This window comes from Equus caballus, chromosome 4, assembly GCF_041296265.1.
Source record: "Equus caballus isolate H_3958 breed thoroughbred chromosome 4, TB-T2T, whole genome shotgun sequence".
NCBI classification, from domain to species: domain Eukaryota; kingdom Metazoa; phylum Chordata; class Mammalia; order Perissodactyla; family Equidae; genus Equus; species Equus caballus.
In genome coordinates this window covers 39,937,449-39,957,859 of record NC_091687.1, presented here as the reverse complement: position 1 = coordinate 39,957,859, position 20,411 = coordinate 39,937,449, and the positions used below count along the sequence as shown (strand labels likewise).

Below are 20,411 nucleotides of genomic sequence, written 5' to 3'. Positions count from 1 at the left end.
TTATGCCTGGTTTCCTCCCCTCTTCCTTATCCCCTACATATAATCAGTCATATCAACTTCTATCAAATTCAACTTTCTGCAAGTTTTAAAATCACTTCCCTGGTGCCTTAACTTGATCTCTATCACTTTTCACTTGGAATGTTCTAAGAATCTCCTGTCTCTCTGCATTCTGCCTGCCCATCCACCCATTACATTATTACCTGAAGAATCTCTCTAAAACACAATTTCGATATTATTTTCTTGCCAAAAATATTTCAACAACCCAAAGCTGGAAACAATCTATGTGTCCTCTAAACAGTAAATGTATAAACCAACTGTGTGCATCCATACGATGGAAGACTCCTCAGCTGTGAGAAGGAACAAACTATTAATACACATAACAACATACATAAATTTTATATGCACTTTGGGAAGACAATGAAACCAGACCCAAAAGAACATACAACGTATGATTTTATTTATGACACTAATGCAAAGACAAAACTACAGGGATGAAAAGTAACCAGTGGCTGCCAAGAGCAGGGGATGGAGAAGGGGCTGACTAAAAAAGAGAAGTACCAGGGAATTTTGGGGTAATGGAACTATTTTGTATCATGCTTGTGATGGTAGATACACAACTTTATGCATCTGTCACAACTGAAAGGATGGTCCACACAGTGAAAATTTACCACAAGTAAATAAAAAAAATTAACCAGAATGTGGCGGAGCCCAAAATGGAATAAAAACTAGAACAAATCATTCTGTTTTAAAAATGAATAACAAAACCACAGTGAAGGGGTGGGAGAGAAAGAGTTAACCTAAGATACTTTGAAATACAGTATTTTGACTGCATACTATAAGGCTATAGACAAAAAGTACTGTACATAAATATCGTACTCTAGTTAATAAATTTGTTTTTCACAAAGGTATAGATTAGCAATCATGAAATTACTTTATGGGTATATACGGCTGAACAAATAAGTAAAAATACTGTAGATAATGAGAGTCTGGTTTCTCACTGTTGGAGAACAAAGCTACACAGGAAAGCAGGCAAGGGTAGAATGAATGCTTTGGTAGTAGATGGGAACTGGAGGTATCAGTATGAACTTATGTTTTTTACTATTTATACAGATATATAAGAAATAAATACAGATTCACAGGTTTATATGGTACATATATTTTCAAACTGTCTACTGAGAGGACCTAGAAGTCATGACACCTTAGTAACAATGAGCACATCTAGCACACAGATCTTGGTTTCTAAATATCATTCTTCAGTAAAAGGAATCTGAATTCCTTGGAGAAGTGGTTGATTCTAGGGTTGGGGTAGAGAAAATACAAGATGGGCCTGCAGACTCTGATAGCGTGAATGCTTGAAAAAGCAAGCACTTAGAAAAGGCACAAGAACCAATTTGAAAGAGTTCTCAATGCCAAAGCTGGAGTAAAAAAAAACTATTATAGTATTAGATTATAACCCACTGGAAAAAACAGCCATGAGTCCATATGGATCCTAATTAATTAATTAAATAAATGTGAGTGAAGAGACAACTCTTACAGAATAATTCCAAATAATAAATGAAGGAATGAGGAAAATAGAAAATCACCATTAGAACACCACAGTAGTAATTGTGGAGGCAAGATCTACCAATGGACACTAAAATCTGTGGGTGGAAGTTTAAGTAGTAGTAGGATATTTGCATAGTCTCAGTCTCTCCCCCATGATATTTATTAATTAAAAGGAAAAAATAGTAACAGCACAGTGGAGAAACCCAGAAGATACTACAAGCAGTCAAGATTAACATCATCAGTAATAAGACATATTGACATCATGTACTCTCTGATATGACACACTGAGAAGGGCACCTCACTTCTTTGGTATTCTGGTAAAAACGTATAAGCTTCATGTCATCAGGAGAAAACATCTGAAAAATCCAAATTGAGGGACGTTCTACAAAATTACTTGCCAGTCCTTTTCAAGTGTCAAGGTTATGAAAGACAAAGAAAGACTCTGGAACTAACTGCCAGAGACTGGAGAAGACGAAGACACGACAACTAAATGCACGTGAGATCCTGGAACAGATCCTAAACCAAAAAAGGACACTAGTGGAAAAACTGGTAAAAGCCAAATGGTCTGTAGTCTAGTTAATAGAATTGTACTAGTTTTAATTAATAAGTTTTGATAATTATAGTATGATTATGCAAGATAATATTAGCAGAAGTTGAGTGAAGGGGGTTATAGGAGTTCTGTACCATTTTTGCAACTTTTCTGTAAGTCTAGAATTATTTCAAATTTAAAAAGCTAAAAAGTTGTACCCAATGACTCCATGTCCCATTAAGAATTAAATCCCAAGCTCCATGTGATCTTGTTCCCAGGTACGGCTCTCACCTCATCTCTCACACTTTCCCCACTCTCCTTGCCCCAGTCATACTGGCTTCTTTGTCAGCCACAAAAGGTGCAAGCCCATGACTACCTTCCTACTTGCTATTCCTTTGCTTGAAACATTCTTCCTCTACTTACTTACATGGCTGTCTCCCACACTTCCTTAAGGAATATGCTTGAATATCACTTTATCAGAGAAGCTCTCCTTAATTTTCCTATATAAAATGTTCCCTTCCCCCATCCTGCTCTATCTCCCTCTATTTTATTTTCCTCTTCACAGCAGATATCACCATCTGTTATACTATATGTTTGTTTATTGTTGGTCTCCACCATTAAATTCTAAGTTCTATGAGAACAGGGACTTTGCCCATTTTGTTCTTTGCTGTAGGTCCAGTATCTAGAGAGCAATAGTTATATTGTAGGCATTGAATAAATTTGATGGATGAATGACTCATCTCAAGCATCAAGTCCTCCAATAAGCTTTACTTGGTCCCACCTTAGCAAAACTGTCAGATACTGATCTTTTCTAGTCTCAAGGTATCCTGTACAGAGCTATTTACTCAAATTTCTTTCACTGTAAGCACAAAGATATTACAGCAGTCTCTCTCAGTTCTGTTTTAGATTTTTTCATAACAAGTAAAAAATAAGGCAAAGGGAAATACTCCATTATGAAGATGAACCAAATAATGACACATTAAAAGGAAAACAGAATTACACAAAGATGATTACACATAATTTTGCATCAATCTAAGTGACTATGAAAAATATTCAAGTGCAAAATAATTTTAGTGATTAATGAGAATATTCTGAAGACGTCAATGGCTTTAAACAACTATCCACGGAAGAGTAGTAACTGAACTAAATTTAGTTTAAAATAAAGTTTTTAAAAGCTCCTATTCCTATTGCCTTAAAAATATAATACACTAAGAAATATCTGATTTTTATACCAAATGTCAACAAATATTTCAACCTTTTATATACTAAACACTGGAAGAACACTCCAAAATTCAGCTAGAGTAAGGTAAACATTGTACTATTAATGTCCAGATCAGTGGTTCTCAAACTTTGGTGTGTATCAGAATCACCCAAAGGACTTGTTCAAACACAAGTTGCTGGGCCTCATCATTCAGTGGGTCTGGGGTAGGGACTGAGAATTTACGTTTGTAACAAGGCCTGACTGATGCTGATGTTGCTGGTTTAGAGACTACACTTTGAGAACTACTTACTACTCTAGGCAAAGTTTTTCCGATCTGTTCAGTGATATTTAAACTAAGGCAATACGGTAAAAGTTAAATAACATACTGTTGCTTTAATATTTAACAAATTGAGAATAACCTGGAAAATGCCACGGTGAGGCTCCTACTGTACCTCACTATCTGGTCACATAAGCAGATGTGATGAGCTGTGACTTGGCATGGGAAACTGAGTGTGTCAGGTTAATCCCAAACACTTGTCTATTGGCAGTATTAATGGATCATAATCCAGGGAAGGTTTCTCTTTAGTAGCTTGTAGGAACGAGTCCAACACTGATTACTTTTGATTTATTTACCATTTTCCATGGTGCTTGTCAAAAGACAAATATTATATTGCATTAACTAGACTGTCTATAATTTACATTGGTATCAAGTAGTAGCAACAGTATTAACAGTGCTCAAGATCCAGGTCAAAGTATTTAATTGTGGTCAAGAAAGGAAAAGTATTAACAGTTGTTTTCATGGTATGAAAGAGTACAAATCATAGAAATTAAAATTAAATTCAGCCATTAATACGGCTGAAATAAGAAAAAAAAGCAGGATCATGTAGAAATTCAGTATAGAATCATCTATATCATTCAACATAAAAAGGGATACTTTGATGCGTATGCACTCAAGCTTTAAAAATGCTAAAAAGCGGGGCTGGCCCCGTGGCCAAGTGGTTAAGTTCGCGCGCTCCGCTGCAGGCGGCCCAGTGTTTCGTTAGTTCGAATCCTGGGCGCGGACATGGCACTGCTCATCAGACCACGCTGAGGCAGGGTCCCACATGCCACAACTAGAAGAACCCACAACAAAGAATACACAACTATGTACCGGGGGCGCTTTGGGGAGAAAAAGGAAAAAATAAAATCTTTAAACAAAACAAAACAAAACAAAAATGCTAAAAAGCAACAACGGAAAATGCCTGAATTGGCTCAGCTGAGTAGCTTATTTTTAGCGGCTTATGCATTAAGCATTCTAAAAGCCAATCCAGGGCTTATGTTAATTAGAAAAGTAAAGACTGTAAAAAATAGTAAACCTTAGTAGAAAATATCTATTTTCTTATAGTAGCTACAGAATTTCATATTATGACATAACATTCATAATTTCAATCTTTGAGCTTAAGTAAAGTCTACTGAACCAGAGGCTAAAGAAAAATACAGTGAATATTAAAATTCTTTGATCCAAGGGTACAATTTAATGTCTTATTAAAATAATAACAAACGAAGGTTTTTATTGGTGCCATTTCCTTACTAGCACTTAGGATGTTGGCAATAAAAAATACCTCATGGTGGTTTTAGTGAAAGATGGGACCACTATTGTTGTTTGCGTAAACAGACATCCTTTCTATTGTGTATTAGCAAATACACAAAGATTTTAGTTACCAAGAATACTAGACTTCTTTTAATTCTTTGTGACGCTCAACGAAGTTTCTGAGTTACTGAAGCAAAAGCTTTTCGACCGTTTTGTACCTGCTGTGAAAGACAGCTTCCGAAAACCAAGAATTGCCCAAAGATAGCAATTTCTTCTATTATATAACTATATATTACATTACACCTTCAGAATTTATCTATGGAAACATTCCTGAGACCTACTTAAACTGCATATGAACACCTTAGTTTGGCCAGTCAATCCAGAAGTTTAAGAGTAGATATATGACAATATATTTCCCTGGCCAATTAGAGAATTCTCACTGCAATGTGTGGTAATTTCAGGGTTCTTTTGCTTTTTAAAGATACAGTCCATATTCTAAGAGAATTTAGACTGTCTCCCAACAATGAAGAATGAACCTGGGGAAAAATCTGGTTAAGTGTCATATCTGAAGACTATTCAGAGGACAAATATTTCACTGAATATATGTTATTTTGATAATGCCTTCTTCATTGAAAGCCAATAGCAAGTTAACAAGAGAAAAAAAAAAATAATGGCTTGATGCTAAGTTAACCAAATAGTAGGTGGTTAACAAATTATTCCAAGGGTCACTAACTAAGAGATGACTCAAGAAATGGTCTATAATCACTAACTTAACCTAAGTGTAAGTGAACCAGGTATTAAAACACAAAATAGGTAAAAATATTTGTCAGATTTGCTACATCCAATATTCACTGCTATTGGAGAAATATACTATACAGAATAATTTCTTAGAGGAAAAAAGAGGCTCCAGTGAAAGCCAGACATCAGAAACAACAAGAGATCAACAGCACTCTTTCAACTTCGGTTTGAAATATACATGGATCTAGGATACTCTGAACAAAGACATCAATGAAAATGTTAATAATACTGGCCCTATAGCTTATGACAATGAAGCACTCATTTGATTAACACAACAGTTATGAGTCTCTAGTTTTAAGTTAAACATTTTTTAAATAAATAATTTACTTCATTTTAAAGCAGAAAACACTTTTAAAAATTCTGCATATAGTAACTTAGGAGACAATTAACAAACACGGTGCAAAAATTTTATAGACAAAGAAAATAGCAATTTAAGTTATAAAGACAATGGTTATATCCCTTTAAAATTTGCATAAAAATAGTACTCAAATGTAGAAACTGTCCCTCACTCTAATTTCATACAAAGAGATAGTAAAGTGAGGTAATCTATTCATATTTGTGAAAAAGATGTAAAAGTCACATGAAGGAACTGTAGGTTTGATCTATCGTATTGTAATAGCAATGTATCATGACATACTAGAGCCTATGGTTTTAGAAATCCCTTATACTATTCCTTCAAATAATTATATATTATAATGGCATATTTCATACAATGGTGAAGTTAAAATCTTTTCTGGTATCAAAAAAAGTTACGTGTGAGAGTCTATAAAATCTGAAAATTAAAACAACATTGAATTTAAGAACTTGAAGAGTCCACTAGCACATTACATTAACCCTTACCACCTGAAAAAAAGACTACTGATAACAGTATTGGCTGTCACAAAGGCAAACAATTATTAAAGGGGAGCCTAACTAAATTTCTGTGGGAGTGTAGGGAGAAAACATTTAGTTGTTCCCCAGCTTAAAAGAAAATCTACCTCCAACACAGTGCAGTATATGAGCAATATAAGGAGGTTACCTGACTACTAGTTTCACTTATGGCTTCTAGGAGTTTTTCAACTGCTGCTTGTAGTCGAGAGCTAATATTCAGCATAAGTTCTTCATTTTCAGGGTCTATTTCAGTTCCAGCAAAACCACTCCTCACAAGCCGTTGTGATAGCTCCGTTCCTTCCTCAGTTACTTTTGACCACATGCTACTGTCATTTCTGGGCATATCACTTCCAGAATAGGAGGGTATAGATTCGTCTGTAACTAGAACAATAGTATTTTAAAGGCATAAATCAATTATAATTAATAATTATAGTAAAAAGAGGTTATAAAATAATATCAAATTAAAACTTCAAATCATTGAAACTACATCTTTTAATAACAACACTGCAACAAAACAAATGAAATAAGCAAATACAGAATGTAATATTATTTGATAACCAAGCAGGTGTAAGAATAAGAATGATGCTATGTTAACAAAGCTTTGCAGAAAATATTTCGGTTATTTACTATTTTTTCTTTGATAAAATTTTTAAAAACAACTTCCAAGAGAAACTTACCAAGTGCCCACTATGTAGGGTTTAAGTAATGGAGACATACAGGTGGCAAGATCTGTTTCCTATCCTCAAGGATTTTACATACAGCATAATGAGAAAATACATACGTCAACAACAACAGGAAAAGACAAACACTTCGCAGTGGGATGCTCCAGGTGTATGGAAGAACAGAAGTACACTGAAAACTATAAAACGTTGTTGAAAGAAATTGAAGAAGACACAAAGAAATGGAAAGCTATTCCATGCTCTTGGATTGGAAGAATTAACATTGTTAAAAAGTCCATACTTTCTAAGGCAATCTACAGATTCAACGAAATCCCTATCAAAGTTCCCAGGGCATTTTTCACAGAAATACAACAAAGAATCTTAAAATTTTTATGGAACAACAAAAGACCCTGAATAGCCAAAAGAATCCTGAGAAAAAAGACAAAGCTGGAGGTATCACATTCCCTGAGATCAAAATAAACTACAAAGTGATGCCAATCAAAACAGCATGGTACTGGCACAGAAACAGACATACAGATAAATGGAACAGAACCAAAAGCCCAGAAATAAACCCATACATCTATGGACAGCTAATTTTTGACAAGGGAGCCAGGAATAAACAATGGAGAAGGGAGAGAGTCTCTTCAATAAATGGTGTTGGGAAAACTGGACAGCCACATGCAAAAGAATAAAAGTTGACCATCATCTTATACCATACACAAAAATTAACTCAAAATGGGTTAAAGACTTGAATGTAAGACCTGAAACCATGAAACTTCTAGAAGAAAACACAGGCAGTACACTCTTTGAGACTGGTCTTAGCAGCATATTTTCAAGTACCATGTCTGACTGGGGAAGGGAAACAGAAAAAATAAATGGGACTACATCAAACTAAAAAGCTTCTGCACAGCAAAGGAAACCATCAACAAAACAAAAAAACAACCTAAGAATTGGGAGAAGATATTTTCAAACCTGATAAGGGCTTAATATCCAAAATACAAAAAGAATTCATACATATCAACAACAAAAACACTAACAACCCAATTAAAAAATGGGCAAAAGATCTGAAGAGATATTTCTCCAAAGAGCTAACAGGCACATGAAAAGATGTTCAACATCACTAATTATCAGGGAAATAAAATCAAAACTACAATGAGATATCACCTCATGCCCATCAGAATGGCTATAATTAAAGGGACAGGAAATAACAAGTGTTGGAGAAGATGTGGAGAAAAGGGAACTGCCATACATGGCTAGTGGGAATGTAAACTGGTGCAGCCATTATGGAAAACACTATGGAGATTCCTCAAAAGATTAAGAATAGAACTACCATAAGATCCAGCTATTCCACTGCTGCATATTATCCAAAGAACATGAAAATACAAATGCATAAAGACAGATGCACCCCTATGTTCACTGCAGCATAAGTCACAATAGTCAAGACTTGGAAGCAACCTAGTGCCCATCAAGGGACAAATGGATAAAGAAGATATGGTATATATACACAATGGAATACTACTCAGTCATAAAAAAAAAACAATGAAATCTGACCATTTGTGACAACATGGATGGATCTTGAGGGTATTATGCTAAGTGAAATAAGTCAGAAGGAGAAAGTCAAATACCACCTATTTATGATCTCACTCATAAATAGAAGATAAACAACAACAACAAACAATCACATAGAGACAGAGATTGGATTGGTGGTTACCAGAGGGGAAGGGGGCAGGGAGGAGAGTGAAAGGGGTGATTAGGCACACGTGTGTGGTGATGGATTGTAATTAGTCTTTGGGTGGAGAACATGGTGTAATCTACACAGAAATCAAAATATAATGACGTACACTTGAAATTTATAATGTTATAAACCAATGTTACTGCAATAAAAAATAAAATTAATGAAAAAAAATAAGAATAGAAGTGCTTAATTTTGTCTGACACAGATCTTTTGATTTCTGAGCACTACACTGGGCAACATCACCTACTCTGGCTAGATAGTACAAGGGACTAAGGTCATTTTGCGGCTTGCTGCTTTTGTAAGAGGTATACTGGAAAGAAGTTAGACTGATGAGGAGTTCTAATTTAACTACAGAGTCATGTATCCACAGTGTTCTTATTTCTTATCTAAAGAAAACTGAGTTTACATGGGCAGAAGATAAACTTTGGAAGTGTTTTCTCTAAGCTGGAATAAGTTTAGGTTATTCATTACAGGTTATTCATCACTGCCATGGAATACAGTATTCATCTGTGGCAGCATGATACGACCCAACAATGAAATTTCCTGAAGAGGAATTACCTATTCCTTTAATACATGTAATACATATCTCCTATCAGTAACTGTATAAAGTTAACAAAAGCAGAAGAAACTTTAATTTCCAAAGTACTTTGAATAAACATTCAGTTTGATACAGTCACCTGGGAGAATAGAGCTACTGATTAAAACGTCTGGCTAAAGTAGCTGGTGCCACGTGGAGTTCTCTCAATCTAACGTAGTAATGATATCAGATGCAGTTTCAGATACAGGATTTGAATTTAGCAGAATTCAATATTCACTAAGCATCTCCTCTGTATAAGTCACTGGCTGAAGAATCCAAAACTACATTCTAGGAAATGATTTTAAATGTTTGCTATTACATAGGTTTATCTAATTCTTAGTGTAGCAGCTAAGAGAATTTTCACTGCGTATTTTTATTCTCAAAATTAAAAACAGACAACTCGACTGGTATTTACTTATATTAGTACATATATTCAAAACAATGTCTTGATAACAGGTATTAATACATTATAAATATTCATGAGTTCAAAATGATCTCAGAACTCAAAATGAATTCAGATAAAGTACAGTACAATGTATATTACAGTTACCAAATAAAATTAATGTAGTCTAGAAAATAAATGGTATTTTTAAAGACTGCTACGGAAGCAGGATATAGCAATACTTTATAATTGGTGTTTAAAAAGACTAAAAATATCTGTGCTATATAGCATTTTTATCTGAGGAATTAAGTGCATTCTAGTGACATTTCTTTACAATGGAGACAGAGAGTTCGACAAATCTGAGAAAAGAGAATAGTCTGATATGACGGGAAGTGAAGGCTTTATGGAGTCAAAGAATGTGGAGAAGTGAGGATGAGGTAGGGCAGAGAGCTGAAGGAAGGCAGCTGGAAAGTAGGCTGGAACCGAGTTGTGAATGATCTTAAATTTTATAGGAAACATGGAGTTTTTGCTATAAAAATGGGCAAGTAAATCATTTTGTTAGCAGGAAGACAGTATCCAATCTATGGATCAGGAAGCAAATTGAAGCAATGCAGAAGAATGGCTGGAGAAGAAGAGGCTGGTTAGAAGGCTACTTCCAACTGTCCAGTTGAGAAGTGCTGAAGACATGAAATCAGATACAAGGGGGTTGGGCACAGGTTGGAGAAGACAATGTGTAAGATAAGGGAGAAAAAAAGCAGTAAAAGATGACTCTGGGTTTCCAGCTTAGATAATTCTAGATGACAGAAGAGTCATTAAGAGAATCTATTAAAAAATTAGGAGAAAACATACACAGCAGGCATGTAAATGATGAGTCTAAAATGTTAATGGGCTATGTGGAGGAAATGAGTCAACTTTTGGAAGTTTGGGCCTGCAGAAACTTAGGAGGCATTTGTAGAAAGGTGAGAGTCAAAACCTTGAAAATGGATACATTTGTTTTAGGAGTAGTATTTAATGAGAGAAGGAGGACAAAGCTGGAGTCTCTGTACATAATGAGCTCACAAAAGAACCTGTGTAAGAAAAAAAATCAGAGAAAGACGAGAAAACATCTCAAAAAGGTAAACTTCAATAATCTTAGCTGTCTAGAAAGTCAAATAGGACAAGGACTGAGAAGATTCTATTGAATTTGACAACTGGGATGTCACTGTTGTCCTTTGAGAGAGTAGCTTGGTACTGTAGGAACAGAAACCAAAGCTGGTAGAAGGAAGTAGGAGGCAGTCTCATCTCTAGAGCTTATCAAGGTTACCCTGAGGGGAAGAAAAGTTGAGAAAAACCAACACACTATTTTTTTGTTGTTATTATGAAGCTATCGGCATATTTTGGAGTATAGAGAAGGAATCAATTGTGACAAAAAGACTGAAGATGGTGTATAACTACATGGGAGCAAATGGCAAGCACAAAATACAGAGGATATTATAAAACAAAATAGCTTAAAAAAGCTACTGACAAGTGGCTTGGCTGGCTTGGTCAATGAAAACAATCAAAGGAGAAATCACAAATACCTTGAGACAAATGAAAATGAAAATTCAACATAGCAAAATCTACGGGATAGAGCAAAAGCAGTACTAAGAGGGAAATTTATAGCAATACAAGCCTACTTTAAGAAACAAAAAAAATCTCAAATAAACAATCTAACATTACACCTAAAGGAACTAGAAAAAGAAAAACAAATGAAGTCCAAAGTCAGTAGAAGGAAAGAAAGAATAAAAGAGCAGAAATGAATGAAATAGACAGAAAAAAAAACAATAGAAAAGAGCAATGAAACTAAGAGTTGGTTCTTTGAAAAGAGAAACCAAATTGACAAATCTTTAGCTAGGCTTCACTAAGAAAAAAGAGAAGGCTAGGGGCTGGCCCAGTGACACAGCAGTTAGTGCACATGCTCTGCTTTGGTGGCCCAGGGTCCGCTGGTTTGGATCCCAGGTGTGGACATGGCACCACTTGGCAAGCCATGCTGTGGTAGGCGTCCCACATATAAAGTAGAGGAAGATGGGCACAGATGTTAGCTCAGGGCCAGCCTTCCTCAGCAAAAAGAGGAGGACTGGTGGCAGATGTTAGCTCAGGGCTAACCTACCTCAAAAAAAAAAGAGAAGGCCGAAATAAATAAAATCAGAAACAAAAGAGGACACATTACAACTGATCCCACAGAAATATAAAGGATTATAAAAGAATACTTGAAAAGCAATACACCAACAAATTGGATGATCTAGAAGAAATGGATAAATTCTCAGAATCATACAACATTCCAAAACTGAATCAAGAAGAATTAGAGAATCTGAACAGACCAATCACTAGTAAGGAGATGGGAAAACAGTAATCAAAAGCCTTTGAAAGAACAGAAGTCCAGGACAAGATGGCTTCCCTGGTGAATTCTGTCAAACATTCAAAGAAGATTTAATACCTATCCTTCTCAAACTTTTCCAAAAATTGAAGAGGAGGGGACGCTTCCTAACTCATTCTACAAGGTCAACATTATCCTGATACCAAAACTAGACAAAGACAACACAAAAAAAAAGAAAATTATAGGCCAACATCACTGATGAATATAGATGGAAAAATCCTCAAAAAAATATTAGCAAATCAAATGCAATACTTTAAAAATATCATACACTATGATCAAGTTGGATTTACTCCAGGGATACAGGGATGGTTCAACACACACAAATCAATCAGTGATACATCACATTAACAAAATGAAGAATAAAAATCACATGATCATCTCAATAGATGCAGAGAAAGCATTCAATCATAATAAAAATTCTCAATAAAATGGGTATAGAAGGAAAGTACCTTAACATAATAAAGACCATGTAAGACAAACCCACAGCTAACATCATACTCAACAGTGAAAAACTGAAAGCTATCCCTCTGAGAAAAGGAATAAAATGAGGATGCTCACTTTCACCACTCTTACTCAACTGCATGCTAAAAATCCTAGCCAGAGCAATTAGGCAAGAAAAAGAAATAAAAAGGATCCAAATTGGAAAGAAAGAAGTGAAACTGTCACTATTTGCAGATGATATGACTTTATATACAGAAAACCCTAAAAATCCACCAAAAAAAAAACTATTAAAAATAATAAATGAATACAGTCAAGTTGCAAGGTATAAAATCAACATAGAAAACATCAGTTGTTTCTATACACTAACAACAAAACAGCAGAAAGAGAAATCAAAAATACATTCCCATTTACAATCAAAACAAAATAATACCTAGGAATAAATTTCACCAAGGAGGTGAAAGACCCTTACACTGAAAATTATAAAACAGTGAAAGAAATCGAAGATGACACAGAGAAATGGAAAAATATTCTGTGCTCATGGACTAGAAGAATTAACAGTTAAAATGTCCATATTACCTAAAGCAATCTACAGAATCAATGCAATCCCAATGAGAATCCCAATGACATTCCTCACGGAATTACAACAAAGAATCCTAAAATTTGTATAGAACAAAAAATCCTGAATAGCCAAAGCGATCCTGAGAAAAAAGAACAAAGCTGAAGGTATCACACTCCTAATTTCAAAGTATACTACAAAGTGGCAGTAATCAAAACAGCATGGTACTGGCAGAAAAACAGACACACAGATTAATGGAACAGAACTTAGAGCCCAGAAATAAATCCACACATTTGTGGACAGCTAATTTTTGAGAAAGGAGCCAAGAACATATAATAGAGAAAGGAAAGTCTCTTCAATAAATGGTGTTGGGAAAACTGGACAGCCCCAAGCAAAAAAAGTGAAACTATACCACTATCTTACACTATACACAAAAATTAACTCAAAATGGATTAAAGACTTGAATAAAAGACCTGAAACCATAAAACTTCTGGAAGAAAACATTGGCAGGACACTCTGACATCTTAGCAGTATCTTTTTGAATATGTCTCCTCAGGTGAGGGAAACAAAAGAAAAAATAAACAATTGGGACTACATCAAATTACAAAGTTTCTGCATGGCAAAAGAAACCATCAACAAAATGAAAAGACAACCTACCAAGTTGGAGAAGATATTTGCAAATCATACATCTGATAAGGGGTTAATATCCAAAATATATAAAGAATTCATACAACTCAACAACAAGAAAATGAACAACCTCATCAAAAACTGAGTAGAGGATCTGAACATTTTTCCAAAGAAGATATACAGATGGCCAAGAAGCACATGAATAGATGTTCAATATCACTAATTATTAGGGAAATACAAATCAAAATCACAATGAGATGTCATCTCACACCCATCAGAATGGCTATTATTAAAATGACAAGAAATAACGAGTGGTGGAAAGGATGTGGAGAAAAGGGAACCCTCACACACTGCTGGTGGGAATGTAAACTGGTGCAGTCACCATGGAAAACAGTATAGAGATTCCTCAAAAAATAAAAATAGGGGGGCTGGCCCCGTGGCTGAGTGGTTAAGTTCGTGCACTCTGCTGTAGGTGGCCCAGTATTATGTCTGTTCAAATCCTGGGCGCGTACATGGCACTGCTCATCAAGCCACGCTGAGGCAGCATTCCACATGCCACAACTAGAAGGACCCACAATTAAGAATATACAACTATGTACCAGGGGGCTTTGGGGAGAAAAAGGAAAAAAACAAAATCTTAAAAAATAAAAAGTAAAAATAGAACTACTATATGATCTAGCTATTCCACTTCTGGGTATTTATCCAAAGAACAGGAAAACACTAACTCAAAAAGATTTCTGCACCCCTATGTTCACTGTAGCATTATTTACAATAGCCACGACTTGGACACAATCTAAGTATCCACTGACAGATGAACAGATAAAGATGTGGTATATATAAACAATGGAATATTACTTAGTCATAAAAAAAAAGATGAAATCTTGCCATTTGCAACAACACGGATGAACCTTGAAGGTACTATGCAAAGCAAAATTAAGTCAGATGGAGAAAGACAAATACCATATGATTTCACTCATATGTGGAAGATACAAAAACACAACAACAAACACACACAGAGAACAGACTGGTGGTGACCAGAGGGGAAGGGGGGAGGAGGGAGGGCCAAGAGGTAAAAGGGCACATTTGTACGGTGACAGAAGTCAACTACACTTTGGGTGGTGACCATGATGTAGTCTACCCAGAAAGGCAATATATAATGATGTACATCTGAAATTTATATATGTTATAAACTGCTACCTCAATAAAAAATTAATTATGAAAAGTGCCACTATTAATTTTTTTAGATAGCTAATGAAAAAAACAGACATTAAAGTATCTAGAAAAGAAGATGTCAACTAGCTTAATGTATTTTGTTGATAACATTTTAAAGATATAACCAGACAAACAAAAACAAATTTGAATATGTTCCAATAAAGAAACAGAACTTTTTTTATTTCAGTGAAATAAAGGAATGAGACAGACATCAAGCTTACACTGTATTTAGGATAACTAGTCTTTAGGGGGTACCAGAGAAAAACCTAAGTTGGCAGGGCAATTTCATAACATGCCAATAGAAATTTCAGAATGGCCAGTTTGGTGAACAGAATTATGATTTCAGATTGGTAAACCACTCAGATCTATGTCTTAAACACAGCAGATGATGTTTATTCAAAGTTCTTTGGTCATTTGCTTTGGATTATTCCATGTTCATTCCATATAGACAGCAATGTTTCTCAGGTTAAAGCAGGTGATATACAGCAGTGCATTCCCTTACCCCAATGGCCTTCTGAAAATCTCTACGGCTCCAACTAGAAACCACAGACTCTAGTCCCTGACAGATACGTAAACTGAACTGAAGCTCTGGGAGACTGAGACATCTGCCCAAGGTCACAGTGAGCGGGAACAAGAATCAAGGGCCTCCTCATTACTAATCCAGCATTCTGCCTATAACATCACACTGCTCCAAAAGGAAGCTGCACCAAATGAGATTCAGCCTCTGGCCTCCTAAGAGACAGGTAAGTATTCTACTGCGAAACCATCACAGCACATGCCTCAAGGAAATTTTCTTTCAACACCTCCTGGGGGAACTCATTTTTATGAACCAGTCTAATATTGACTCAAGTTCAAGTGAGTTCACATTGACTCAAAATTTCTCTTCAATTTCGCAAACTAGGTTACTCTTATGAGGAAGCAAACATTAGCAAATCAATTATTTATTTTTTTTAGAGTTAACAAGTCCATACATGTTTAAAATCTAAACAAGTTCAGGCTTGAGGGCTGAAAATAGATCACAAGTGCTACCTACAACAAAAAGTCATATACAAAAACTGAAAAGCAAAAGTTGCTTCAAATCAGATTAAAGAGCATGAACATTTTAAAGTATTTTCTTCAAAGTTTATGAGAAAATTCAAAGTTTTAAATTATAAATTCTATTAATTCAACATTTTCTTCAACATGCAAAATGGATCTGATAAGTGTCCCCAAATGATACTGGTAAGACCAGCATATCATTGCCAAACACAAAAACGTAGACTGAGCAATCAAATGGAAAAGTGCACATTATAACCAATGATGCTAATACCAGCAAAATTCTTATCTCTGCTATAATATTCTGTACACTATATTTCTTAACTGTGGATTTTTCTTCTTGTATCTTAATATTCTTTCAGAATCAGCTAACAGTTGAATAGTTAAATTTTTAAAAGGCCTAACTGATTCAAATACATATAAAGTGGGTTCAAGTAAAATATTAAATACTATGACTTTATCTTGCCTTGAATAGGATTCTCAGTGCCTCTTTCATTAGACTGAATAGCTATAAATTAGCAAAGAGCATAGAGAAATTGCTCAATAAATGTTTGTAGAATTGAACTGACAAAATTGCTTATAACTGAAAAACTACTCATTATCGGATATCTTAAAAGAAGACATAGACAGGGCTGGCCCGATGGCACAGAGGTTTAGTGCGCATGTTCTGCTTCGGTGGCCCAGGGTTCGCTGGTTCGGATCCCAGGTACAGACATGGCACCACTTGTCAAGCCATGCTTTGGTAGGCGTCCCACATGTAAAGCAGAGGAAGATGTTAGCTCAGGGCCAGCCTTACTCAGCAAAAAGAGGAGGATTGGCGGCAGATGTTAGCTCAGGGCTAATCTTCCTCAAAAAAAAAAAAAGGAAAAGAAGTCGACAACATAGACATATTTAATCCATACTGAGATTAGATGTAGACATAACCTTGCAAGAAAGCAGGCTAGTAGATCAGATGTCCTTTTAAGTCTGCTTTCTCATAGAAAAGGAAGATAAATATAATCCTGAGTGCTTGAGTTAAATTACCAATTTATTCCTTTTTATAACTACAGGAACCCTGCTTTAGAAGCAAGTTTGCTGTCTTTTAAGATATGTTGTTTGCTGAACACTTTAGCAAACACTTTGAGAAATGTCTAAGAGAACTGCTAACAAAAAGAGCACAAAATATTTTTGTAATCTACAGAACATGGCTCCGAGTGTCTTTTGAATATGGTTTAGGTCTTAACAGTACAACAGCACAATCCCTCCCTGAAACCAGGGAAATAATTTATGAAATAATTGTTTTTAAAAAAGCATCATTTGATAAATACTTTTACAAGACCAAGAAAACATTACCTAATTCTTTTCTACACATCAAGATTCACATACTGAAATAAAATCACTCTTAAGAGCTTAACCAAGAGCGAAATTAATTTGAAAAATACTTCTACTAAGTTTGAAAAGAATGAATTTGAAAGGAAGTTTAAAAATACAGTATTATTTCAGCTCTTATTTTAGTAAAAGCAGTTTTTAAAATTATCTTTGAACTCGACTGAGGAGTTTTAAAATAAATTTTACTTAAAATTTCAAATCAGTGCTTTCCTCTGCACTCAGAAACATGCTAGCAGCCAACCTGTAATTAGTAAACCTTCTGTAAGTGGGATAATTTCTTCTCATTCTCCACATGAAACAAACAGAATGCTCCCCAAAATTGCATAAACAGGCATTTTTAGAACATTGGCCTCTAACTGAGGAGAAGTGCTTGGGTGTGGAATGGTAGTGAAGTACAGGCTTGATCTTCTGATCCAAGAGTCCAGACCCTATCTTTCTCCATCTGACAAAGACTTTCCCCCCTTTTGATTTTCTGATTCCTTCTCCAGCAAGGAGTTGAAAAAACAGGAGAGACTGGAGGTCAGCAATGTGAAAGTAAGAAATTCAAAGAGCCCAGCCCCTATAGCTGGAAGAAGGCAGAGTTAGGAAGATGGCTACATCCTGTCAGGACCTAACCTCTGGATCCACACACATTCTCTCTTACTTCAAACCACTTTTCCAAAAGGAAAAAAGGACTCAGAAGAGGATAAGTCCAAAGATAAGATTAAGCCTTGAGTTTCTTATACACTTTCTTTTAACCATCTCAACAGGTAAGATATTTGGTTCTCAAAAGCTCTTTATTTCTAACCTTTCTTTAATTTATAGGGTGGTTTCAGGATATCACCCACACCTCATAGATATTGCTAAGAGTCCTGAGTGGTGATGTGGAATGTTTCTTTTATTTGTGGAGAAATTAAACAGCCTCTAGCTTATGTAGCACAGTAGTCACCCTGAGTACGCATAATGACAACTCTATGACACACTCTTGCAGATGCTATACAATAATGGTGTTTTGAGAGTATTTGACAAATACTCTAATGTATTTGTGTTTGGAGGTCTTTTTTTGGGGAAATATTTTAATATTTTCTCTTCTGTATTTTCAACACATAGCAAAGTGTCTTGAACTCAGCAAAATTTATTGAAGGTAATGATGACGGTTTCAACAGCATATAAAACTAGTACCTCCTGTGTGTTCCTCATGGACACAAGACTTTAGAGGTGTCTCTGCTTCCGACCTCCAAATCAAGCTGGCAGATGACTGGCCTTTACTAGATCTATCTAGAATTCCAAGGACATGGCGACCAATTGTTTCTTCAACAGCTGCTGTCGTCTTTACAACTTCCAAGAGGATCTTTAGAAGTCTGTTATTAGCTTTCTGGAGTGCATACCTGTATAAAGAAACATTTGTTAAAATTTAATATTTTTAAAGCAAACACTTTGCTTATGTCCCACAAAAAACGCACTATACTTGGCTTGAACAATAAAATATCACATGATCCTCTCTACTCAAACAATATGCAATAGCACCTAAATTAAGTAATTTTTGTTTTTGATTTATTTCATAAGTATAATATAAAAGTTGTTTTCTTCGGGATAATTTTGGTCAGTCAGTGAACTATAACATTTTTTAAAATGTGCAGCATTTTATTGACCTGAAAGAAATCAAATCACTAAAGTTTTAAGCTAGCAGAACTTCCAGATTAGAAGAAAATTGTAAGAAGATGCAACAGTGAAGTTTTAAAAAGTGTGGTGGTACCCATGTATATGCAAGTTATTAACCATTTATGGTTATTCATATGTTTTGCATTTAATCTTTTTTGTGTCAAATTCCAATAGAAAAAATGTGTTAGTATTTCTGTAACTTCATGGTGATGATCTAGATGATTAAATTACAAAAACAGGCAGACTTGTTTTTAAAAAGGTCTATTGTACAATTCTACAGTCTGCCAACATCAGAGGAAATATCAGAGATCGTTTTTCATTCTATCTATTCCAGAGACAGAAACTTCTCAAGTTACATACATCCCACTTCAGCCAGCAGAAGGTACCTATTTTCAACCAAATGGAATTAATGGTGTGTCTCTCTTTTTTAAAATACAAGTCATACATTCTTATTCTCCAAAAATCAGAAAATACTGCTATCCACCTACCAAAATATCTGAGCACTCAGAGATAATCATTGTTATTTCAATGCCTGTCGTTCTAGACGTTTTTCCCTGTCTCTCATAAATATATAGACATTGTAGAAACAAAAATGTGATTATCCTGGACAAAGTGTTTTTGTAAGCTTTCTTTTTTGCTTAACATAAACCTCTTTCCAAGTCAAGAAATATATTTCCATAAATGGTGATTCAGAAGATTATCTGATTAATCTGAATAACTAAACAACTTTTTTGTTTAGTTCAGCTTAATTCAACAAAGGTACTACAGCAGCAAACTTTTTATTTAATACATGGAGACAAAATAAGAGACTTTCATGGTAAAGGACCTCTGCCTCAAGACAGTTTTTTCTCTCAACTTTACTTGGCGGGAGATCATCAACAATCAGGTTAGAAGATATCTGTTTTCACAGGCACATGACATAACTATTTTAAGACAAGGTAATAAATGGAAAAGTTTCCCTTTAGTATCTGCCAAGTGAAAGAGTTCTATTTTTGTACCTAGATCAAGTTCTCTGCTTACAAGATCACAAATAGTAAAAATAAAACTGTAAATAATTTAATTAGTAGAAAGTCAGTCAAGAGTTTTCTTTAACTTTTTCTGAGGTTTTGTTCAGTCCCAAACACCCTAGACTAGGATAATTGGAAATTATTTCTAAGTAAGAGCAATTATCAAAATTAATATGATGGTAAAAATAAATAAATATGAATACTCATTTTATCAGCACTCACTACAAAAATTCCCAAAAAGTTAAACACTGCATAATTTAAAG

At 35.0% G+C, this 20,411-nt stretch overlaps 1 protein-coding gene across 21 annotated transcripts in view; it reads right to left on the bottom strand.

The window, feature by feature from the left end:
• The window catches only part of AKAP9 (A-kinase anchoring protein 9), a 160,361-nt gene that overhangs the window by 51,524 nt on the left and 88,426 nt on the right, over positions 1-20,411 (bottom strand). For all 21 annotated transcript variants that reach the window (XR_011437682.1, XR_011437683.1, XR_011437685.1 and 18 more), the window contains 2 exons: positions 18,662-18,867; positions 6,662-6,894 (listed from right to left, as the gene is read on the bottom strand). Coding sequence is in view for 8 of the 21 variants with exons in the window: in XM_023638758.2 (XP_023494526.1) it covers positions 6,662-6,894; positions 18,662-18,867 (439 nt within the window). In the remaining 13 variants the exon portion in view is untranslated. The remainder of the gene's footprint in view (positions 1-6,661; positions 6,895-18,661; positions 18,868-20,411) is intronic.